Source organism: Tamandua tetradactyla, chromosome 12 (assembly GCF_023851605.1).
Source record: "Tamandua tetradactyla isolate mTamTet1 chromosome 12, mTamTet1.pri, whole genome shotgun sequence".
NCBI classification, from domain to species: Eukaryota; Metazoa; Chordata; class Mammalia; order Pilosa; family Myrmecophagidae; genus Tamandua; species Tamandua tetradactyla.
This window is the reverse complement of record NC_135338.1, coordinates 71,216,007-71,240,036: the sequence shown is the minus strand read 5'-3', so window position 1 is coordinate 71,240,036 and position 24,030 is coordinate 71,216,007. Positions and strand designations below refer to the sequence as shown.

Genomic DNA, 24,030 nt, shown 5'->3' with positions numbered 1-24,030 from the left:
AAACAATAGTATCAATTCTAGACAAAGTAGACTTCAAAACAAGTTTTACCTAATACAGGAAACCACTTTTCACAGTGAAAAAAGGGCATTCATGAAGAAGACAATAATCTTAAATGTGTACATATCTAATAACAGGACAAAAAACTGAGAAGCAATAAAGAAAAAATAAACAAATTCACATTTATAGTTAAATATCCTGATACTCTTCTCTCAATAATTGATAGAACAACCAGACAAAAAAATCAGTTAGACTACAAAAGTTTGAATGAAGTTATCAATCACTTTGACCTAATTTATATTTACAGACACCACACCAAACAGCTGCAGAATACATATTCTTTTTTAATGCAAATGGAACATTCACCAAAGTAGACCGCATATTGGGTTATAAGCCTTGGTAAATAGCAAAAGGTTGACGCTGTGCAGATTATGTTCTCTAGTCACAACAGAAGTGATAATAATATATCTAGAAAAACCTCAGATATTTGGAAATTAAACAGCACACTTACAAAACAACCTGTGGTCCAAAGAAGAATTCACAAGGAAATGAGAAACTATTTTGAACTAATAATAATGAAAATCCAACAAGCATATCAAAAGTCCTGGATATATTTACAGCAGTACTTAAAGGGAAATTAATCACTTTAAATATTCATATTGGGAAATAAGATGTTTGAGACCTTGAATTACTCAAACATTTCTTAGCTATGATAGCATGGAACGCAAAAGAAAAGATTGATAAATTGGACCTCATCAAAATTCAAAGCATTTGCACTACAAAAGATACCACTATGATCTCTCTTGATCAGTCAAGATGGCAGTAAGATACTTCAGGGTGCCATTTCCCCACAAAATCTTAGAATAACTAGCAGAGCCGTCTTCCTCAAAACTCAATTCAGAAGCTAGCACTGGCCACCCTTCTCTCCTGGACTCCTGTGGGACTAGTACCTGTGCTCTTGGGGTGATGAGGTGGCAGATCCAAGCCTTTGGTAATTAGAGCCATCCTCATGCAAGGGCCTGAATAGAAGACCATTAGGGACAAGAAGGATATGCAGAAATGTCACTGCCCAGAGTACAGCAGGGTCAGCACCACAGTAGAGCTCAGCTACAGTTGTGGCAGTTAGTTTGGAAGGATGGAAGATGCCTGCATGGGAGATGTTCTGTAAGCTGTAACCAGCAGGATCTTTGTATTGACTTTTAGAAGGGACCATCTTCAAGTCTCAGCAAAGTCCTTAGCTTAAGGAAGAGGCCAGTGCCAAGCAGACCCAGTCACCCAGGCTAACCCTTTGTGGACCAATTTTTCTTCCTGGGCCTCCCCTTAAATTTTAACAATTACAACAAAAGGTGTGGGGGGTGAAGCAGTATAGGAACAGTATTTGTGTATTCTGTTTAAATTGATTTCAAATCAAATGTGTGGTCTTAGATGATAATCACAAAGGAAATCTATGAAAAAACACATACAGAAATAAATAAGAAGGGACTCAAAATGAAACAGTATAAAAATCATATAAATATGAAAGTAGGCATTAATGGAAGAATTGGGGGACAAATAGAGTATAAAATTTACAAAGACCAAATAGCAAAATGGCAGAAGAGAATCCTGAATTATTGATTTACATGTAAATATAAATGGATTAAACTCTCTTTTCAAAAGGCAGAGACTGGCAGGATAAATTTAAAGACCATGACCCAGCTATATTAATATAAGGTATAAATTAAGCTACCTTAAATTCAGACAGAAGTTGGTTGATTGAAAAAAATATAGCTTGTAAATAGTAACCAAAAAAGAGCTAGGGTAGCTATACTAATATCAAATAAAATAGTCTTTAAGTTAAAAACTGTTAACAAAAGACAAAGAAGGTCACCATGTACTGATAAAGAGGTCAATTCAACAAGAAAATTTAACAATTGTAAATATATATGCACCAAGCAGCAGAGCCCCAAAATACATGAAGCAAATATTGACAGGTTTGTAGGAGCAAACAGATGGCTATACATTAGTTGTAGGAGTCTTCAATGCACCACTTTCAATAATGGATAAAACAAAAAATTAAAGATCAACAGGAAATGGAAGACTAGAATGCTTCTATAAACCACTACACCTAAGAGACACATAAAGAATGCTTTACCTATCAGCAGCAGAATACATATTTTTCAGTAGTACACATGGGTAATTATCCAGTATAGACCATATGTTAGACCACAAAACAAGTCTTAATAAATGTGAAAATATTGAAATCATACAGTGTATCTTCTCTAACCACAATTGAATGATGCTCGAAATCAATAGCAGAGGGAGAACTTGAAGATTCACAAGTGTTGAAATTAAACACCATACTCATAAACAACCAATGAGTCAAAGAAGAAATCACAAGGGAATTAAATTAGGAAATATTTTGAGGTATATGAAAATGAGAACATAACATACCAAAACTTATGGGATGTAGCAAAGGCAGTGCTGAGGTATTTATAGCTCTAAATACTTACATTTAAAAAGAAGAAATTTCTCAAATCAGAGACCTAACCTCACAAGTGGAGGACCTAGATAAAGAAGATCAAACTAAACCCAATGTAAGCAGAAGGAAGGAAATAGCAAATCTTAGAGTGGAAATAAATGAAATAGAGAATAAAAAATGATAGAGAGAATCAATAAAACCAAAAGTTGGTTCTTTGAGAAGATCAGTAAAATTGACAAATCCTTAGCTAGACTGACAAAAGAGAAAAGAGAGAGGATGAAAATACCTAAAATCAGAAGTGAAAGGGAGAACATTAAAAGATACTATGAACAACTGTATGCCAACAAATTAGACAACCTGCATGAAATGGATACATTCCTAGAAACTAACAAACTACCTATGTGACGCAAGAAAAAATGACCAATAGCAAGTAAAGAGATTTAATCAGTCATCAGTAACCTTCAGACAAAGAAAAGCCCAGGATCAGATGGCTTCACTGGTAAATTTTACCAATCGTTCCAAGGAGAATAATAGTGCTCAAACTCTTCCAAAAAATGAAAAGGAAGGAACACTTATTGACTCATTCTATGAGGGCAACATAACCCTAATATCAAATCCAGATAGATTTTTAATACCATAAGAAGAAAAAGTTATAGCCCAATATCCTTTATGAATGTAGATGCAAAAATCCTCAATAAAATTAGCAAAATGAATCCCACAGCACATTAAAGAATTATACACCATTATCAAGTGGGATTTATCCCAGATATGCAAGCGTGGTTTAAAACAAAAGCAATTAACATAATACACCATGTTAATAGAAGATAGGATTAATGCTATGCAATCATCTCAATTAATGCAGAAAAGGCATTTTACTAAATCCATCACCCCTCCTTGATAAAAACTCTTAGAGTACTAGGAATAGGAGGAAACTTCCTAAACGTGGTAAAGGACATGTATGAAAAGTCCATAGCTAATGAGAGATTGAAAGCTTTCCTCTAAGATCAGGAATAAAATGAAGATGCCAACTGATATTCAGCATTATACTGGAAATTCTAACCAGAGCAATTAGGTCAGAAAAAGAAATAAAAGCCGTCCAAATTGGGAAAGAAGTAAATTTTTTCCTATTTATGGATGACATGATTCTATATACAGGAAAAATCCTGAAAAATCCACAACAAAGCTATTAGAGCTACATAACAAATTCAGCAAAGTGATGGGTTAGAAGATTACTACATAAAAATAATTTGTTTCTATATACTAGTAATGAATACTCTGAAGATAAAATGAAGGAAAAATTCCATTTACCACAGCAACTAAAAGAATCAAATATCTACGAATATATTTAACTGAGGATGTAGAATATTTATACATAGAAAACTTACAAAACATTGCTAAAAGAAGTCAAGGAAGAAGACCTAGATTAATAGAAGGGCATTCCATGTTCATGGATTAGAAAACTGAATATTGTTATAAATTTTACCCAAGTGACTTATAGATTCCATGCAATCCCAAAAAATTCCTTCCTAAGCAGAACTTGAAAAGCCAGCCATTGGGATTGAATCATATCCCTCAAAGAAATCTTTTTCCGGTCCCAACTCTGGCTCTGTGTTTGAACACTTTGGTAGATGGTATCCTTGAAGACTTCATTAATCAAGGTGTATCCAAACTGAATAAGGGTAGGCCTTATTACAACATGGCTGAAGTCCTCATAAGCAAAGGAAGTTGGACATGGAAAAAAAAAAGCCACATGGAGAAGAAGATGCAGGAGTTCAACAGAACGTAGAGGAGAAAAGAGAAGACATTGCCATGCGCCTTGCCATGTAACAGAAAAACCAAGGACCGAGGATCATCTGCAGCCAGCCCCAGAATACCATCCCATCATCTTCAGGTAGAAAACATTGGCCTGCTGATGCCTTGATTTTGGACTTTTCCAAAATGTATTGTGAACCAATAAATTCCTGTTGCTTAAGCCAACCTATTTTATGGTATATATTTTTAGCTGCTTTGAAACTAAAACAACAATCATTAAATATATATGGAAGGTTGAGAGGACACCCTGAATTGCTAAAACATTTTGAAAAAGAAGAACAAATTTAGAGAACTTACACTGTCTAATTTTAAAACTTAATTTAAAGCTATAGTAATCAAAACAGCATGCTACCAGTACAAGGGCAGACATATAGAACAATGGAATTGAACTAAGAGTTTCAAAATAAATTCTCACCTCTATGGGCAATTGATTTTTTAACTGCAATTTTACTGAAATATATTATATTCACATACCATATAATCATCCAAATTGTACAATCAGTGGTTCACAGTATCATCATATAGCTGTGCATTTATCATCACAATAGATTTTTTTTAACATTTTCATTACTCCAAGAAATAAACATAAGAATAAAAGTAAAAATAAAAGTGGAAAAGAACACGCTGAACATCACATATTTCCCCTCCTACCTATTACTTTTGTCTTTTTTTTTTTCTTACTCATCTGTCCATATACTGGATAAAGGGATTGTCAGTCACAGGTTTTCACAATTATATGGACAGACCTTAAAGGTTCTATAATTATTCATTCTTCTTCAAGAATCAAGTCTATTGGATTACAGTTCAACAGTTTCAGGTGTTTCCCTCTCCGACACACCAGCTACTCCAATACACCAGAAACTGAAAGAGGATATCTATATACTGCATAAGATACTGAGAGTATCTACATACTCTCAGCCACTAAAACTTTATTTTGTTTCAATTTTCTTCCCCTTTTTGGTCAAGAAGGCTTTCTCACTCTCATTATGTGCCAGGCTCGTCCTTGGAGTCATGTCCCATATTGCCAGGGAGATTTATACCCTGGGAGTCATGTCTCACGTAGTAGAAAGGGCAGTGAGTTGACCTGCTGAGTGAGTTGGCTTAGGGGGAGAGGCCACATCTGAGCAACAAAAGAAATTCCCTGGGGATGATTCTTGGGCATAATCAGAAGAAGGCTCAGTTTCTCCTTTGCAGGAATAAGTTTCATGAGGGTGAACTCCAAGATCAAGGACCTGGCCCATCAAATTGGCAGTTGCCAAAGATTGTGAGAATATCAGGTCTTCACTAGGTGAGGAATTTTAATATTTCCACCTTTTCCCCCTGTCCCTCAAGGGGACTTTGCAAATACTTTTCAATCTTCTGCCCACGTTACTCTGAGATGTACTGGGGCATCCCACCAACCTGTACAAACTAAGATCTCACTCCCTATTCAAGGTTCCATTAACTATGGTGTTCAAATAAACTGACCATACAAGGTAGATAAGTATGCAACTGAAAATATAAATTTTGCACCAAATGAACATCTTTTCCTTTGAAGAGTTGAAGTTTTAAAATACAGTCAATATCCTCCTTTACCGTTTAGTCTGCTTTACCTTAGTCCTACCTGGATCAGTTTCTTTCATATCTCTAATTGAAGTCTGATCACTTTTTCAGTATTTTTAACAGTTGCTGTATAGGGTAATGATGACTTTCATAGCTGCAGAACTCTAGCTCTAAGTCTCAGGTGTCACAAAAATACCCAAAGTTCCAAGGAACGGCCAGGTTATACTCAGAGCTCAGCATTCCAGAATTTAGAAATAATAGTTACAACTCTGGAGTAGATGTGACTGCTTGTAAGAGCTTACTAGTATGCTTTGCATTAAGACTTCATCTGATAATCTGTGCTCTCGAATTCAGTTCTCAGAATTTGCACATGATAGCTAGTCTCTATTAGTGAGATGTAATAATGTTTGTCTTTTTGTTTCTGGCTTATTTCATTCAACATGCTATCCTCAAGTTTCATTCACCTCCTTGCAAGGCTTATGGCTTCATTTCTTCTTGCAGCAGTAGTTGGTTCCTGTAACAGTCCATTGTGTGTATACACCACAAATCTCCTTTCCATTCTTTTATGTATCCTTAGGCTACCTATATCCATTGCAGAACTGCAAACACTATCTCCATAAACACCACTTTTCAAATGTCCATTATGTCCCCACTCTCAGTGACTCCAAGTATACACCTAACTGTGGGGTTGCAGGATCACATGGCAACGCTACCCCTAGCCTCCTGTGCACCCACCACACTGACCTCCAGAGGGGCTGCACCACTTTACTTCTCTACCAATAGTGAATAGTTACCTCTCTCTCTCCACAGTTTCTTAAAGACTTTATCTCTCCATTTTTTTTTTTTTGGTATGCTGCATGGTGGGGTTCACATTTCATTCTTTTTCCCTGTGAGTATCCAGTTATTTTAGCACCATTTGTTGAGTTTTTGTTGTTTGTTTGTTTTGCTTGTTTGTTTGTTTTTGGGAAGTGAATGGGTTGGGAATCTAACCCAGGTCTCCCACGTGGCAGGTGAGAATTTTACTAGTGAACTACCCTTGTACCCCCTCTCTATTCATTTTGAAACAGTTTTATTCACACATCAGACAATCCAACCTATGTAAAAAATCAGTGGTTCCCAGTATAATCACACAGCCATGCCCTCACCATCAGATCTATATGAAGACAATTCCATTTCATCTGCAAAAAATCCCATATTCCTCCCCCACATCCCCTTCTTATTGACATTTAGCTTTGGCATCCAACTGATTTTTGACAAAGGTGCCAAGTAAACTCAATGGGGAAAGAATAGTGTCTTCAACAATTGATGCTAGGAAAACTGGATATCCAATTGCAAACGAATAAAGGCGGCTCTTTCCCTTATACTATATAGAAAAATTAACTCAAAATGGGTCTGAGACCTAAATATAAGAACCAAAATGGTAAACTCTTAGACAGAAATTTAGGGAAATATCTTTGGAATGTTGTATTAGAAAATAGTTTCTTTGACTTTACACCCAAAGCATAATCAAGAAAAGAAAAATGGGACTTTATCAAAATTAAAAACTTTTATGCATCTAAGAATTTCATCTTGGAAGTTAAAAGACAACCCAAAGAATGGGAGAAAATATTTGGAAGCCACATACCTGATAAGGGTTTAATATAGAGACTATGTAAAGAAATTCTGCAACTCAACAGAAAGGCAAACAACCCAATTTAACAATGGTCAAAAGTCTTAAATAGGTATTTCTCCAAGGGGGATGTACAAATGGCTAATAAACATATGAAAAGATACTCAATGTCATTAATGATTAGCAGATGCAAGTCAAAACCACAATGAGATACCATTTCTCATCCACTTGAGTGGCTACTATTTAAAAAACGGAATATAATGTCGGAGAGGGATGTGGAGAAATCGAAAACTCATTCATTATTGATGGGAATATGAAATTTTTGAGCTGCTGTGAAAACCAGTTTGGCAGTTACTCAGAAAATTATGTATAGAATTACCATATGACCCAGTGATCCTATTTCTGGCCATATACCTTTAATAATTGAAAGCAGAGACAACAGATATTTTCATACCAGTGTTCAGAGTGCCATAATCCACAAATGCCAAATGATGGAAGAAACCCAAGTGTCCCATCCACAGACAAGTATAAAAACAAAATGTGGCATATATACATCCTATGGAATATAATTTAGCCATAAAAAGGAATGAAATTCTGATTCATGTTACTACATGGATGAACCTTCAAGACTTCATGTTGAGTATAATAAGCCAGTCACAAAAGGACAAATATCATATGAGCTCCCTGATATGAATATGAATATACAAACTCATAGAGTCAAAATCTAGAATAAAGGTTACCAGGGGCTGGGATGGGGGTAGGGAATGGTGAGTCAATGCTTAATTTGTACAGTGTTTCTGTTTTGGATGATGGAAATGTTTTGGTAATGGTTGGTGCTTATGGTAGCACAACATTATAAATGCAGTTAACCCCACTGGATTATATATTTAAATGTGGTTAAATGGGAAAATTTTAGGTTGTATATAGGTTACTAGAATAAAAATTAAACAAACACCGATGTATTGTGGACCCTAATGTAAGCTATGAATTATAGTAAATAGTCTAATTATGATGATAGTTTCATCAGTTGTTACAAAGTATCACACAAAGGCAAAAGGTTAATAATAGGGAAAACTGTGGGTGAGGGTATATGGCCATTCTATTTTCTGCATGATTTTTCTACAACTTCGCTAATAGAAAATTTAAAATAAATTATAAAGAAGGGGATACTGGAATTTGTGTAGGCAACCAACAGTGTCTGCTATAATAATCTTCAGAAATTCTTTAAATTTCCTTATGGCATAAGAAGAATGCATACATATGGGCAGTAAACCCAGATAGATGAAGAAATGGATATAAAAATGTAACATAAGAGCCTCCCTAGCCATTATGCATACTTAATATGCATATATATCTGCAGAAAAAGAGCTATTTTCCATTTAGAGTTCAACTTCTTTTATGCTTTCACTAAATGTATGTTATTGATAACTGTCCACTGTAATAGATATAAATCTACCTCATTCTTTGCAACAGATAAATTATATCCCCTTGTTTGGATGGATTAGATTTATTTAACCAAGCTGTTATTCTTGGACATCTGAGTATTTCCTTTCTTTTTTTTTCTTTTTTGTTGTAACAAAAAATGATGCAATAAACATTTATATATATATATATATATATATATATATGATATATGTTTTGAGTATATCCTTAGGAATTCTTGGAAGTAGACTTTCTGGGACAAAGGGCATATGCATTTAAATTTTTTATGGCTATTACAAGGTTTTCTGCAAAGAAGTTGTCCCATTGAAGACCCCTATCTGCAGTGAAAAGTTTTAGCAAACCAGTATTATCAAACTTGACAATCTTTCCTAACCTAATGGGTAAAACTTAGGGTTTTATTGTTTTATTTGCATTTATTAAATTTATAAAGAAGGGGATACTGGAATTTGTGTAGGCAACCAACAGTGTCTGCTATAATAATCTTCAGAAATTCTGGGACTTTAAACATTTTCATACATTGCATTTCTTTTCCTGTGAGCTGCTCCTTCATGCCCATTGTCACTATCTCTAAAGTGTTGTCTTTTTTCTTTTGATTTGTTAGAACTCTTCATAAATGAAGAAAATTGGTAGTTTAGCGTGAATTTTAGAATCACCTACGTTTTTTAGCGTCAATCTTTAATGCATGTGTGTTGGGGAAGGGGGACATGCTGGCAGGTTGCAAACATGAGGCTGTGAGCTTCAATCATTTGTTTTTGTCTGTCACCATGATTTATTTGCTCGTTGGCTTTGCAGTTTGCTGCTGATTAGCAGAGGTCCTGTGGCCGCTTTAGAAATATTCTATCTCAGGCATTTGAAAGTTTTCCTACTTGGTCTCATAGAAGACACCTTGACTCTCAGAAGAGGTGGAAACAGGATGATCAGTAGGGGCCGGGGGAGGGGTGTGGACAGAGGATGGAAGACCAAGGCAGCTGGATTGCTAACCTCCAAACCTTCCTCCCTTTATCTTTTCTTTGATTTGTTTTTCTTCCTTTCTTACTCTTTCTCGTTTTTTCCCCTTCCCTTTTTTTTTTTCTTCTTCTGTTGTTTCTGGCTTCCCACTACAGATATAAAATTCTGGAGCATGTGGTTAGATTCCCACCATAGGGACTGAGATGGAATTTCAAGTCACTCAACATAATTCAGCAATAAATTACAGAATTCTTACTGAATAGAATAGAATGGAATGTGGTTTCATGGGCTCTTTCCTTAGGGACCCTGACCAATTTGGCAACAGGAAAGTAAATTAAGGGTGTGATTAGTTCTTTTAGTGATTTTTAGTATAGCTGCATGTCTAATCCTAGTATTATAGACAGTGTCTTAGTTATCAGTGTTAATGCGGAATCAGGAGGTGGTGGATAACTGAAATCTCCAAATGTGCTGAAACACATTTCTGCCTTTACTCGTTTATCCAAATTATACTTCTGCTAGAACAGCAATCAAAGAGGATTTATTCCTAGTCATTTTACCCTTCCGTTTTTCACAACAATGTAGGCAGAGCAGCAACATGCCACAGGGGAAAAATAGAGAATGCAAGATGAGGAGACAGGAGACCTCAATTTTAGTGCTGTGCTCCTCACTAGCCTGGGAGAGTGGACAAGTTACTGAGTTGCTCAGGGCCCCCCTTTCTTCCCTGTAAAACAGGGAGGATAGCACCAGCCTCCCAGGGTGGCTGGGGTGCCTGGTGGTACTGTAAAATGTAATCTGGTGCTAATGTTCCCTACGCCAGAGTCACAGAGCTGTCATGTGCACCGTGCCGGCCACAGCAGGAGCTTGGTAAGTGCTAGTCACTTCCTTGTCTCCAGAGCACTAGCACAGCCTGTAAGTTTCTTTGGGCTCAGTAACAGATTTCCAGAAACTCAGCTGACTTTAAACAACAGAATGCATTCACTCTCAGTTCCATTGGCCAGAACTTGGAATTCAAGGTGTTGGGTCCCTCCGAAGGCTCTAGTGGAGAATCCTTTCTTGTCTCTTCCAGCTTCTGGCGGCCTCAGGTGTTCCTTGGTTTGTGGGAACATCACTTAAATCACTGTCTCCATCTTCATGTAGCCTTCTCTTGTCCTCTCCACCTTCTTTGTATCTTTTATAAGGACATTGCTTGTTTTTGTTTCCTTGGCTGCTCAAGCAAATACCACGCAATGGGTTGGCTTAAACAATGTTGATTTAATGGCTCATGATTTTGAGTCCAGGAGAAGTCCAGAAGGAGTCATCATTAAAGCAGTGTTTACTGCCCAAAGACTGTGGCCCTCTGGGGCTGGCTGCCCATGATCCTTGGTTCTAGCCTCTTCTGCCACATGGCAATGCACGTGGGGGCCCTTCCTGGCCTCTCCCTTCTCCTCCGGATTCCATTGACCTTCAGCTTCTTGCTTCCCCTGGTTTTCTCTTTCTCTGTGTGAATTGCATTCTGCTTATAAAGGGCTCCAATAATAGATTAAGACCCATCCTGATTAAGGTCAGGAACTGAGATAACTAAAGTAACCTCATCACAAAATCCCACTTACAATGGGTTCTCACTCACAGGAACGGACGTGGTTTAAGAATGTGGTTTTCTGGGGTACACATCTCCAAACCACCTCACTGGTCATTGGATTTAGGCCCCACCCATGTAATCCAGGATGATCACATCTTGAAATCCTTAATGTAATTGCATCTTTAAAGACCCTTTTTTCCCCAAATAAGACCACATTCACAGGGTGAGCACCATACACTTTTGTTATTTCTTTATAAATCAGTATTGTGATCTGTTTTTTTCCTAACCATTTTTTATACCCACCTCAGTGAATCCACTATCAGTTTGGTATTAATAAATCAGGAAAAGTTAAGAGAGAAGAAAGAAAAGATTGGTTTTTGTATGTTTATTTTTTTGTATGGGCCAATAAAAGGCCTGTTCTCTTGGGTCCCAGATTTGGCAGTGATGAGCTGAGTGTGCTAGCACAGGTTATATTGGTCTGCAGTGCCCCTGCAGCTCCTACACCAGTGGTCAAGACCTGCAGCCCCTGTCAGTGAGGGGCCCCTGAGAACAAAAGAGCACAGCTGTGAAACCTTGGAGGTGCTAGAGGTGATGTCCTGGTGAATAGGTGTCGAGCTCCTTATACTTCTTTTGTTCCTTGGGTCAGACAGTGCTGCTGAAAGCTAAGATGGCAGGGTAATTTGGAGGCCTTTTTACACTCCAGATGTAACCCCAAGGTTCACTGAAAAGCCCACGTGCTAAGGAAAGTCCTAACACTGTTCCAGTGCTCCATATGGAGGAAGGGTACACCAGAAGGCCAAGAGCAGCTGTCTGCTGGCTGAGAGGGCAGGGAATACTGGGAAGTGTGGGTATTGAGAGCTGGGTAGAATTGAGGTCAAATCCTCCTCCAAGAAGTGACTGGGTGTAGGTCGCACAGCATCCCTGAACCTCAATTTCCTTCTGAAAGGTCAGAAAAACAGGGCCCAGGGCTGTTGTAGGGATTCAGAGATTACGCCTGTAATCTGGCAGGGAAGGGCTGCCTGTAACAGCTGTTACAGGATACACTCCCTCACCCCCAACCCCCAGCCAGGGCAGCCAGTCTCTGGGAGCAGCCTTGTTGGGTCTTGGACTGCCTGCAGAGCGAGCTCTTCTGGGTCCAGGTGATTTGGGTTAGCATCTTGTGGGAGGATGGCTGGACCTGGAGTACTTTTCGTCTCCTCGGGCCCTGGCTTGGTGCTGGCATACAGCAGGTGCTCAGAACATGTTTGCTAATGAAGCAACCAAAGTGTCTCAGCTCTTAGCCCTGTGCTTGGCATCTTGGGGGCACTTAGTAAGTCTCTGTGAAGTGACCAACTAAATCAATGGGAGTGTGGAACCACCCTCTGGGTTAAACTTTCTGAACTTTTTTTGATTCACCATGGAAGCAGGAAAATTATTGTTACTGTTATTAACAAATATTGTTGAGTGCCAAGTTTTCTGCTGTGCTCATGGATGACCTAATTTAAATCTGGTTACAACTCTATGAGGTGGGCACCACTCTTTATTAGATGATAGGTGAGGCTGGGAGTAACTTCCCAGGTCACAGTGCTAGGAACTGGGGAGGTGGTGGAGAGCTGGAGCTCTAAACCGTTTCACCTCCATGTTGCCTTCACTGCAGGGAGACACAGGGCAGCATAACTCTCCCCTGCAGCTCAAGGGGACCCCATTCCCTCCGGCCTCAATCCCAAGGACCTGAGGGTTAACAGGGGTTAAGGGGACGACTCCTGAGAAGTAAACCTTATTCTACAGCGAGGGCACCACGCTGAGCTCTCCAAGGCAGTAGACCCGAAAGCTAGTTCCACAGCACGACTTTCGTGCATCCTGGACTCCTGCTTCCATTAAATACATAAATAAATAAAAATATATTACCACTGCATTTGGCATAAAGACTAATCCAACCTTGGGTCGATTATACTTATTTTTTTCTTCTGATTTTCAAACAGACACTGTGCCTACGTGTGCCTAATGGACAAGCTGACCCTGCCCAAAGCTTTTAAGGGGAAAATGATGAGCAGCCGTTGCTGTCCCCTAATCGGCCCCCTGTCTCCGCAGGTCCCCCAGAGGATGGCAGCAACGGAGGGAGCTCCCGAGGACGGCGGGGGCGCCACGGGCGTATGGGGTACCTGGGGTCCCTGGTCCGCCTGCTCGCGCAGCTGCAGCGGTGGCGTGATGGAGCAGACGCGGCCCTGTCTGCCCGGCTCGTACCGCGCGCGCGGCCTCCCGCGGCCCGGCGCCCCCGCGCGCGCCTTCGCCGGCCACGTGGTGTCGGCCGTGCGCACGTCGGTGCCACTGCACCGGAGCCGCGAGGAGCCCCGCGCTCTCGCCGGCCTCAACGCCAGCCGCCAGGGCCCCGCCGTGCCTCGGGGCAGCCGGCACCCGCAGGCCCGGAACCGCGAACCCGCGGCGGAAAGAAGGTACAGACCTACACCCATCCCCCTCGGACCCTGCTCTCTTCCCGCCCCCTTTCCGCTCCGAACGGGTCCCCGCTCCGAACGCGCCGCGCACGCAGCTTCACACCCCTGCGTGGCTAATGCTCTGCCGCTGCTGGGTGGGGAGGAGGTCCCCGTTCATCTTCCGGTTTATTTTGCAGCCGTAGAGCTGAGGCCACCCCACCGGTTCTGAATAATCTTCAAACAGAAGCCAATTCTGTGGGTGCCCTTACAGGGAGTCCCCGTGGAAAGGTGAAAGGAGGAGAGGAGCAGGACTAGGGAGAACTTGCCCTCAGGTGTAGAGGGTAGAAAGACTAGTGGCAGCAGGGTGTGTGGATTTGAGCTGAGAACACCTCTAATCCACCAGTTGATTTTGGCTTTCACTGCTTAGACAAGACACTGCTACATCACTGGAGTCTTACATGCTCCAAGGCTGTAGGTTTCAGGATTTTATGAACTTTTCTAGAAAGTTTCTCCAAAGTATTATGAGTGAACATACTGCTTTGAAAATGTGTCTAATAAGGGGCTAGACATTTTGTAGGGTCTTAATATAAATTCTAGAAACAGCAGAGTGACATCAAAATAGTTGCATAGCTTTAAAATGACTCACATGACCAAAACAGCGTAAAATGAAAAGACAGGACAAAAGCTTAGTTTTCAAAACTCTTTTGATTTCAGAATCGCAGGTTTGCAGTAGCCAAGGTTATCAAATGCTTACTCTATACCAGGCACTGTTATCACTTTATGCTAACTATGAGATAGATACTAATATTGTCCCCGTTTCAGAGGTGAAGAAACAAAAAGACGCCTTGAGAAGTGGAGTAACTTTTCCAAGGCTACATCACTAGTAAGCAAACAATCAGGATTCGAACTCAGGCAGTCATGACTCCAAGGACCTGATGAAGTAGATCTTGCCCAGGAGAATTCAGAATGCTTAGAGGTTAAAAGACTGCTCAAAGCCAGTGGCAAAGCTGGAATTGGGAGGTGATGAGGCTGATGCCCAGGTCCCTATGGCCCTTAACTTCCCACCTGGTGCCAACCCCAGTGGTTGGGGCTGGGAACGATGGGCCTCTGTGGTTGAGACCCAGAGAACCTGAAGGCGCCACCCAGGGACAGGCTGTCACTCTTCTCGGCTGTGGGCCTGTGCTGCCGGCATTCTGGCCTGTGCATTTTGGCAACAGGACTTTTTTTTTTCTTCTGACTTATTGACAAGGGGCAGTTACTGTTTACAATGAAGTTTGTACAAGTTTTTATCATACTTTTGTAACTTGATGGTTTCAGATGAAACAATCCAAATATTAGCCTGGGAGGCCTGTATTGCTGACAAAATGTCATGCTCTTCCTGCTGATGAAAGTCACATTTGCTTATATTTATCAGTAATTAGGAAATATGTGACCCCAAGGAGAAATGTCACTGTGGTCTCTAGATGGCTGTCTGCTCCACTTTCTGTTTCAGGTTTGAGGTTTGAGGTTTGAAGCAAAGGTTGTTGGGCTTAAATGTTTAAGAAACTGTTATGTTGCTATGCTAGGGAACTGAAAACTTAATTGGAGCCAGATAACAAATAAAATAAAACAATTAAACCTTCCAACAAACACTTATTTAGTATCCACTAATGTAAAGCCATAGGACAGGCACAAAGGTGACTAAAAGCTAGGTTGTGGGGCCTCCAGGCTCTTACTAACAGGCTAGAGCAGCTGATTTCAAACTTACTTTTTTTTTTTTTAAGCATAAGAATCCTTTCTACAGGCTCAGTCTGAGAGGGAGGCTTAGTTTGTATCACAGACAAAAGCTGAGCTGCTCTGATTGATGCCTCAGGGGATCACTGTCAAATGCTGAGGTCTAGATCTGAATGGAGCAGTGGTCTTCAACTTTGGCTGACCAGTAGATTCCTCTGGCCATTAAAAAAAAAAATCATGACACCCAGGCCTAGTCCTAGACCAATTACCACCAGTTCTACCAGAATCTCTCGGGGGTCATCTTTAGACGTTGATATCAGTGCAGTCCAGCCAAGGTTGAAAACCACTGGCCTAAAAGTCTTCTCTTTGGAACCTCAGAATTCCATGGAAAAGAGTTCAGGAGTTGAATCCTGTCTAGCAGAATTTTCAAACTTTGGGGAATACATATCACAGTCACTTGTGGGGGTGGGGGGTGGGGTGCTTGTTAAATGTTCAATGCCAAACCCACACCATCTGATTCTCATAAACTCCAGAGTTTGAGAAGCAAACTCTTCCCACTCTAGAGAGTTGGAAAAGGCACGTATGTAAATGCCTTCAGGAAAAGGCAGTGCGATATTTTTTTAAGTGAATGATGTAGTAAGAGGTAGTAACAGCGATGGTGATGGTGACCGTTGTGGAGCATGTGTTATCTGTAGGCTCTCTGTGAAAATGCATGCGAACCTTTAGAGCTCACATGACCCTGGGAGGCAGACGCTATTATCCACATTCGGGAGATGAGGCCACTGAGGATCAGAGGGGTGGCGTTATTAAATAGCTCAAAGTTACGTTCAGGAGCAACAGAACTGGAATTCAAATGTAGGTCCGTGAGAATCCAGCACTCAGCTTCTTTTCATTGAAATGGACGCCTAAAAATGTACAGATGAGGCTTCTCACTTCCAGAGGGTGTGACCAGAAAAGCTGCTGGGAGGTTTGACTGTTTGAATCAAGTCTTGAGAAGTGGATAGGATTTGAAAGCCAAAGCTTAATGCAGAAGATATGTTTGTCATTGGGAATTAACTGCGTCTCTTCTTTGCAGTGTTCAGCTTCCTTAACTACTAGAGACGTCTTTATACCTAGTGTCTAACGGGTTCAACAAAGTAGGAGATACATCCGCTCTCCTTGGGGTCCTTATTGTGGTGGATTCATGGCAAACCTGGGAAACAGCACGTGCCAGGAAGTGGTGAAGGGGTGACCAGAGTTCAGAAAGAGAAGCCATCCTTGTGGGATGGAGCAGTCAGGGCACACCACTCAGAGCAGAAGGGATTTGAACCCACCCTTGATGAATAAATAGAATTTACATAACTGGGGTGTATCTGGAAACTTCTTGTGTCCACTTACCTTCCATGTCAGGCCTCAGTCCCATTATAAAACACATGTACCACACACAAACACACAATGCAAATCCCACTGGAAATGCCCTAAAACGTGTCAGCCTTTATTGAGCTCTCCCAGGACCATAAGTGGAATTTCACAATACATTACAGATCAGAACATTCTAAAAATCCTTTATGAACATAATTTCTTCCCCCAAAGTTCCACTGCTCTGGCTCAGACCTCTCCCCTTGTCTTTACTTTCCTCTAAAGTTCCCTTGAGAAGGAAACTGTTTTCTTTGGGTGTCTCCTTGAGCTTTCTCACCCCTTCTCTCATCGTTGTCATCCACTACCCACCCTCCTTGTCCTAGTTAATTAGGAGAAGCAGGGAGGGGGTGTACAGGGTGGGCTTTACTGGAAGGCTCTGTGTCAGGAGGGGTTGGTGGAAGAGCCAGTAAATAGCATAAGGGGATCTTATGTTCAAAGTCTTAATCATTCAAAGCCAGTGACTTCGGGCTCTTATTAAGGGGTTTCCATTTTACCAACATGGTTGAAAATTTCTGATTTCCAATTCATTCTTCAGTTCTTTGGAAAGGAATAATTCAGTTACATGAATCAGACATGCACAGAATGGCAATGCAATGACAACAGGTACGTTGGCCCAGAAAGTCCTGAGATGATGTGCCTGCTGTATACCTTCCTAGTTGTGGGACCTGTTTGAGCCTCAGTTTCCTTATCTCTAGCATATGGATGATAATTTCTTCCTCATAGGATCAGTTTGAGGATTAAATGGGAAAGCAAATATAAATTGCCTTATACACAGGAGATGGTCAACTGCTTTACTGGGACTTCAGGTCCAGAGATGCTTACAGGTCAGTCTAGTCATAGTGGATTTTTAAATTTTTATTTGTTAGAGGTGACGAGTTTGAGGCTCTAAGAGGCCAAGTGGTTTGCCCAGCTGGTTGGTGTATGACCTTCTGGTTCTTTGTTCACTGTGCTTATGGGGATGTTTTCCAAACCAAGGTTTGGAATAGATGGTCTGCTATGGTATTTTTTTTCTGGTTTATTAAAATATGTAATTATATGAATTATAAGAAAATTCAAATATTAAATCACATATAGTTCATATTTCACCACTTAAACTATTGAAATATGAAAACTATGAAGTAAGGATTGTCATGGAAAAACTATTATAACTCTATAAGTATGATTCTGTAATTTTCTTTGACTCTGTATTGCACAAATGTGTGTAGGCATATGCACACATATATATACATATTATGAATTTTTATACATGTGACATATACATTATAAGTAAACATGCTTTTTCATCTTTAGGTCTATGTAACCACAGAAAGTTGATGGAATTACAATGGAAAGGTGGTGGGTAGGGAGAAAGAGCTGGGGGATAATGCATTGAATTTGGAATATGTTGAGTTTGAGGTGCCTGAGGGGTCTTGTGTGTGTATGAAATTTTCTTTGTTGAGTTTCCTCCCTTGACTGTGTAATTCCTACTCTTCCTGGGCTTTTGCCTTATCAGACAACTTGATTTGAGGCTAGTGAAAGGCTTGGCTTACACATGATGGAGCTGAGGCTACGTACACCAGCAAATTCCTGGTTGGGTTGGTCAAATGAGCTGGCTGATGGCATCTCAGAATGGAGAAGAGAAGGCCTAGAGGGGTCTCAGGAAGGGCAGGAGATCTGGCTTCTGCCTAGGTTGGGGTCACTGACTCAGATGCCCACTGGGGCTGAAATGTATGAAGTGGGTGGCTGGATACAGGTAAACTGAGGATGCCTTCTTGGCTAAGGGGACAGCTGCTACTCAGCCTTAGCCATGTGGAAATGTAGGTCTAGCTTTGCTAAACATTTCTACTCCCCATGAGAAACTGAAAATCTAGATTTTTTAATGTAAAAATCTCCTGATTTAAAAAATATGGGCAACTAATTCTCAGAGTTTTCAAAAAGTTTAGGCCAAGTAAAATATGACTTTGAATCACATTCAGCTATAAAGGCTGTGAAATTGTTGCTCCTGGCCCAGGGAAATGACAGGAGAACAAGAAAGGACCAGGGGAAGAGGAAGATGGGCCAGACTGCATGGGCTCTGGAATTCAGACCAATCTAGGCTTGAATTCCGCCTCTTCCCCTTCCGCAAAGGATGGCCTATCCGCTGAGGTTTCATCTTGGTGATAGCAGCTTGGGGAGATTCTGAATGGGGGAGATCAGCCTGCATGTCTTCGCCAATGGATTTCATGGTAGCCCTCAACCAGGGCCTCCCTTGCTCCACGGTTGGATGTTGTGCTCCTAGGAAGGCTAAAGGGTGAGGGATGGGGTGGAGTTAAATAGGCTGCTGGGTGAGGCCCACAGGCTCTGCGGCCGTGTAGCAACTCACACCTATGAAACTGAAGACATTCCTCAGCAGGAGAGGCCTCCTGTCAGCTTCTGGAAATGGGTACCTTGAATGGAGGGAGCTAGAAGGAGCCCCTCTTGCTGAGAGCTTTCTGTTCCGCAACACTAAAACCAAATGGATTTTTTCCCAATTCTCAAAATACCTTTTGAAAACTGCATCCAGACAGAGTCCTGTGATACCAATTACTTTACAGAAAATCCCATTTTAAATGTCTCTTAGGAAGTTTAATTGAGCTTCCCCCAAGGCAGAATCCAAGAGCAGCACCCACTTCTGCCCCAGGAGTGACTTCAGGTAACATGATCACTGCTCTGTCTGCTGTAGGGCCTGTTAGCAGGTAGGCTTGCCTCGTGTGCGCCTGCCTACATTTGCCGGTTTTCCCGGTCATTTTATCTTAACCAGCTGGAAACTGGGGAATGGAACGCTTGAAGGCTTTAATTCGAGATTCCCTAGATAGAGAGCACTCATCTCCTCCCCAGGGGGCTTTGCCAAATTGTAAACTTTCATCTACTGGAGGCATTTCTTGGAACCTGGGACCTGGGAGTTACAGCTGTGACAATCATTGTTGCAGTGTGTCCCATCTCCAGGTGTTTGGGGGCAGAAAGAAGTCAAGAAGGGTGAGCTGCATGCATCATCCTGGAGAAGTGAAGTCAGTTTCCTGTTGGGAGGTGGTCTGTCTGGGTTAGGTACTTTCTGGCCCAGGCTCTGTAGACCCATGTTTCGAGAGCAATTTGTTGTCAACTCTCCATGAATTGGCTTTTTGAAATATATTTATTTGTTTTTACTCTGTTAACCAGACCTTCAACTGTTTGGGGTGAATGGGGACAAACACATCCTTAGAGCTTGTAAGCTGCATGATAGTTAACAGTTCAGCTTCTGGAATCAACAGGTCTAGTGCTGATGCTGCTTAGCATTTCTGTAACGGGGACCATAATACACCTAACTCCTTGGTTTCTGTGAATTGGATAATTCATACAAAGTGCTTAGCAGAGTGTAGGGTACTTTACAAGCACTTAGTGACAGTGTCTTCCAGTATGGCTGAAGGCACATCAGCAGAGGCTTTTAGTCTTCCCCGCAGCCGTTGTGGGGGGACCTACATTGTTCCCGTTTTTTTACGAATGATAAGCTCAAGGGTCAGGGAGAAAATGTCTAGCTCAGGGTCACAGAGTAAGAAAGCCAGGGCGTCAGAGTTTAGACCCAAGTCTGTGCTATATCATATTTCACTCAGACTTGTACTTCTATGATCCTTTTCTTAAAGTTAAAGCTATCACTCATGAATTAAGTTTGATAAACTAATACCTCTCTGAGAAGGAAAATGAAATCATTCTCCAATATTTACCCCAAAGCTTTTAGTCTTATATAGTATAAGTGAAACTGATTCTGTGGTGAACTTCAGAGCCTATGCTGGAAGCCTGGGGGAAACACCAACCTCTTACGGTCAGAGGTTGGCCATGCAAAGAAAGCCTTCCTGTAAAGAGGTTTGCTTTTAAAGGCTGCCTCTGGATCTTAGAGCTTAATTAACAGAGCTGATTTGGCCATTACACATTTGTTTTGTTTCCATTTTAATTAAGCTAACATTCATTTCTTATGTTTACTGTGGATCAAGTACTCCACTGAACACAAGAAGGATAGGCAGTGAAGAAGGCATGGTTTTCGAGGACCTCCAAGTCTAATGTAGAAGCAGCTACATCCATCACCACCATAATGGAGTGGGATGAATATTCTACTTGGGATGAACGGAGGACTGTGGGTGCACAGAGTTGGGACTGATTCTTGGGGAATCAAGGGAACTTCACGGTGGGTATTTCCTTGAAGGATGAGTTTGCATTTTTCATGTGGAAAAGGCAGGAAAAAGCTGGGAAAGAGTGGTGTGGATGGAAGAAGGCAGTGGTTTGGTGATACAAGAGGAACAAGAAATGCCCCATATCCTCAAACGATTCATGCTGGTGGGGTGGGGAGAAGGCAAGGTACAGACATTTCCAAGCCCAAGTGTGATGGTTTAAGTTCATGTGTCAGCTTGGCTAGGTTACAGTGTCCAGTTGTTTGGTTAAAGAAGCACTGGCCTGCTTGTTACTGTGAAGATATTCTTGGATTTAAGACATTATTCAGTTGATTGCATCTATGGTTGATTATATTTGATTGTTATCATAAAGGTATTTCATGGATTTAAATCATTAGTTGATTGCATCCATGGCTGATTACATCTACAGTAAACAAAGGAGACTGCTTTCAACAATGAGAGAAGTCTCATCCAATCAGTGGAAGGCCTTAAAGGGAGAACTGATGATTTCAGCCATCAGAAAGAATTTCTATGTCTACTTCAGCCAGCCAGCTTCTCCTGGGGAATTCATGGAAACCTTCATCAGAGTTCCATCTTACTGCCTGCCCTATGGAATTTGGCCTTGCCAGTCCCTGCAGTTGCATGAGCCAATTTTTGTAATAATTTCTTACACACACACACGGTTCTCTTTTTCTGAAGAACCTTGACTAATATATGATGGATGCTCAGGGGGTAAGAAGGAAAAGAGAGAAGGAGAGAGAGGAGAACTTCAGAAACCAGGGGAGGCTTCCCAAAAGAGGCGATGACTGAGCTGGTTTTGAAGAAGAAAGATTTTATGAGAGCCCAAGAGTGTGGAGGCCATTCCCTGAAGAGCAACTGCAGGGATGGAAAATTGGAGGCAAGAGTGAGCATGTCACGTTCTGAGAGTTGTAAATGGTCTGATGTGACTAGAGCACAGGCTGTCTAAAGGGAGTGTCCAGATGAGACCGGGGAAGTCCACAGGCTCTTTTCCAGGGAGGACTTTACGAGCTGCCCTAAGGGGATTGAAATAGAAATTCTTTGACAAAGACTATCCTTGTAAACACAGATGACCAACTTTTTCCATCGTTTAAGCATTATAATGTGTCCACTGCATATCAGTCTAAATTTTGTGCCCCATGTGATTTTCAAAATATTTGACTATGCCACCCCTGACCCAGCTCCCTAAATCTCAAAAGTCAGGTTTAATTGGCTGGTGTGCTAAGGCTCAGTCCTCTACTTTCCTAACAGTTGTGTTTGTTTCCTGTTAGTGCTGTCACCCTTACCACCAACTCAGTGGCTTAAAACAACCTGCATTTTTCTCTTTACAGTTCTGGAAGACAGGGTATAAAATCAAGGCGTTGGTAAGGCTGTGCTTTTTCTTGAGGCTTCAGGGGAGAATCCGTGTCCTTGCCTTTTTCAGCTTCTGGAGGCTACCTGCATTCCTTGACTCCCAGCCATTTCCCCGTATCTTCTGTTGTCACCCTCTGTCTTCTGTTGTCACATCTCCTCCTTCTCACTCCAGTCCTCTGCATCTCTCTTATAAGGATGGTACTGGGCCCACCCAGATTACCCGAGATAATTCCCCATCTCAAGATCCTTAAGTCAGCCACATCTACAAAGTCCCTTTTGCCATATGAGGCACCACTCACAGGTTCTGGGGATTAGGGCATGAACGTCTTGGAGGGGGGATTTGTCAGCTGCTGTCACAGAACTTGCATCTTTGGGGTTTTAAGAATACTCAGGTAAGGAGACAGTAACCCATGTCATCAGACCATCTGCCACGAGGCCTACATCACGTCTGGGTGTTCTCTGTGGCAAATTTAGCAATATTATTTCCATGAAAAAGAAGAAGAAAAACCCTGCTTTTCCCCACCTGACTTTTTTTTTTTGCAAAGGCAAAGTAAAGTTTATCCAAATCACATCATCCTATGAATATAAATCTGTCATTATATCCTATTCCCTTTCAGTATTTGGCCATAAATATATGTTAAATGTAGTTAAAATCAGAATAGAGATAAAATTTTTGATTGCTTAATCATAAGTATGTTTCAGAATTGCTATCAAGTCCTTTTAAGTGTCATCTTAAATTACTCCACAATACTTTCCTGAGAGAATAAGCCGTAATTTACCAAGTCATTCTACCACTGTTAGTATTTAGGCTAAAGCCAAATGCTGTAACAACAAGCAAGCTGAATGAGTGTGTTTCATCGGTGAGCACGAGTTTAGGTGGTTGAGTGGCTGAGTGGTCAGAAGAAAAGTTTTTTAGGCTACAAGGTACTCAATGAAAAATGGCCCACCCAACTCTTAAGTGTTCTTTCCACATATAGTGTCAGGTAAAAACACTGACTGTAATGAAGTTAAAAACGACAGCTACCCGAGGCAGCTTGGTGTATAGAATGAAGAGCGCATTCAAAGCCCCGAGTCCAGGACGTTGTTCAGCTCTGCCATTAATGCTTCGATTAACCGGCGAAGCGTTTCTTTGGGCCACACTTGCCACATTTCTAAAATACAGGGTCCTATTCCGTTCGTCCAGGTCTGTCTTTGGCTCTGTGTTGATGCCTTGCTTATGCTCAGTTGCTCTTTCAAATGTTCCCACCGTCATTTCTGCCATCGAGTATAATAGGGAGAGAAGAAGGTGGCCAAGAGACACAGCTTTCAGGTATGTTTTCACACGTTTCTGGGGCGTGGGACTCTCCTCCCTCTGCGTGCATTGGTGTCACAAGCCTTCAGATCCCTGAGTAGAGACTTCCATTCATAACTTGAGTTTTTCTTAAAGGTGTCGTTTTATACATCTGACCTTCTTTTGTTGGTCTTCCTTAGGCTTTAGCCCTTCTCTGTCGGAAGCATTCACATTTTTTTTTTTTTTTTTTTTTTTGAGAGAGGGAGGAAGGGAAGGAAAGACAGAGAGAAGGAAGGAAGGATGGAAGGAAGGAAAACATCTTTAAACATTTTCTTGTTTTATTGTATTTTGTTTGTTTGTTTG

The 24,030-nt window shown here is 41.1% G+C and overlaps 1 protein-coding gene across 4 annotated transcripts in view; it reads left to right on the top strand.

Annotated features, from left to right (window-relative positions):
* The window catches only part of THSD4 (thrombospondin type 1 domain containing 4), a 691,564-nt gene that overhangs the window by 101,699 nt on the left and 565,835 nt on the right, over window positions 1-24,030 (top strand). For 2 of the 4 annotated variants that reach the window (XM_077123893.1, XM_077123894.1), the window contains exon 4: window positions 13,439-13,800. In XM_077123893.1, the coding sequence (XP_076980008.1) occupies window positions 13,439-13,800 (362 nt within the window). Of the gene's footprint in view, window positions 1-13,438; window positions 13,801-16,671; window positions 17,494-24,030 lie in introns of those variants that run through there. The other 2 variants (XM_077123895.1, XM_077123896.1) reach the window with 1 other exon arrangement.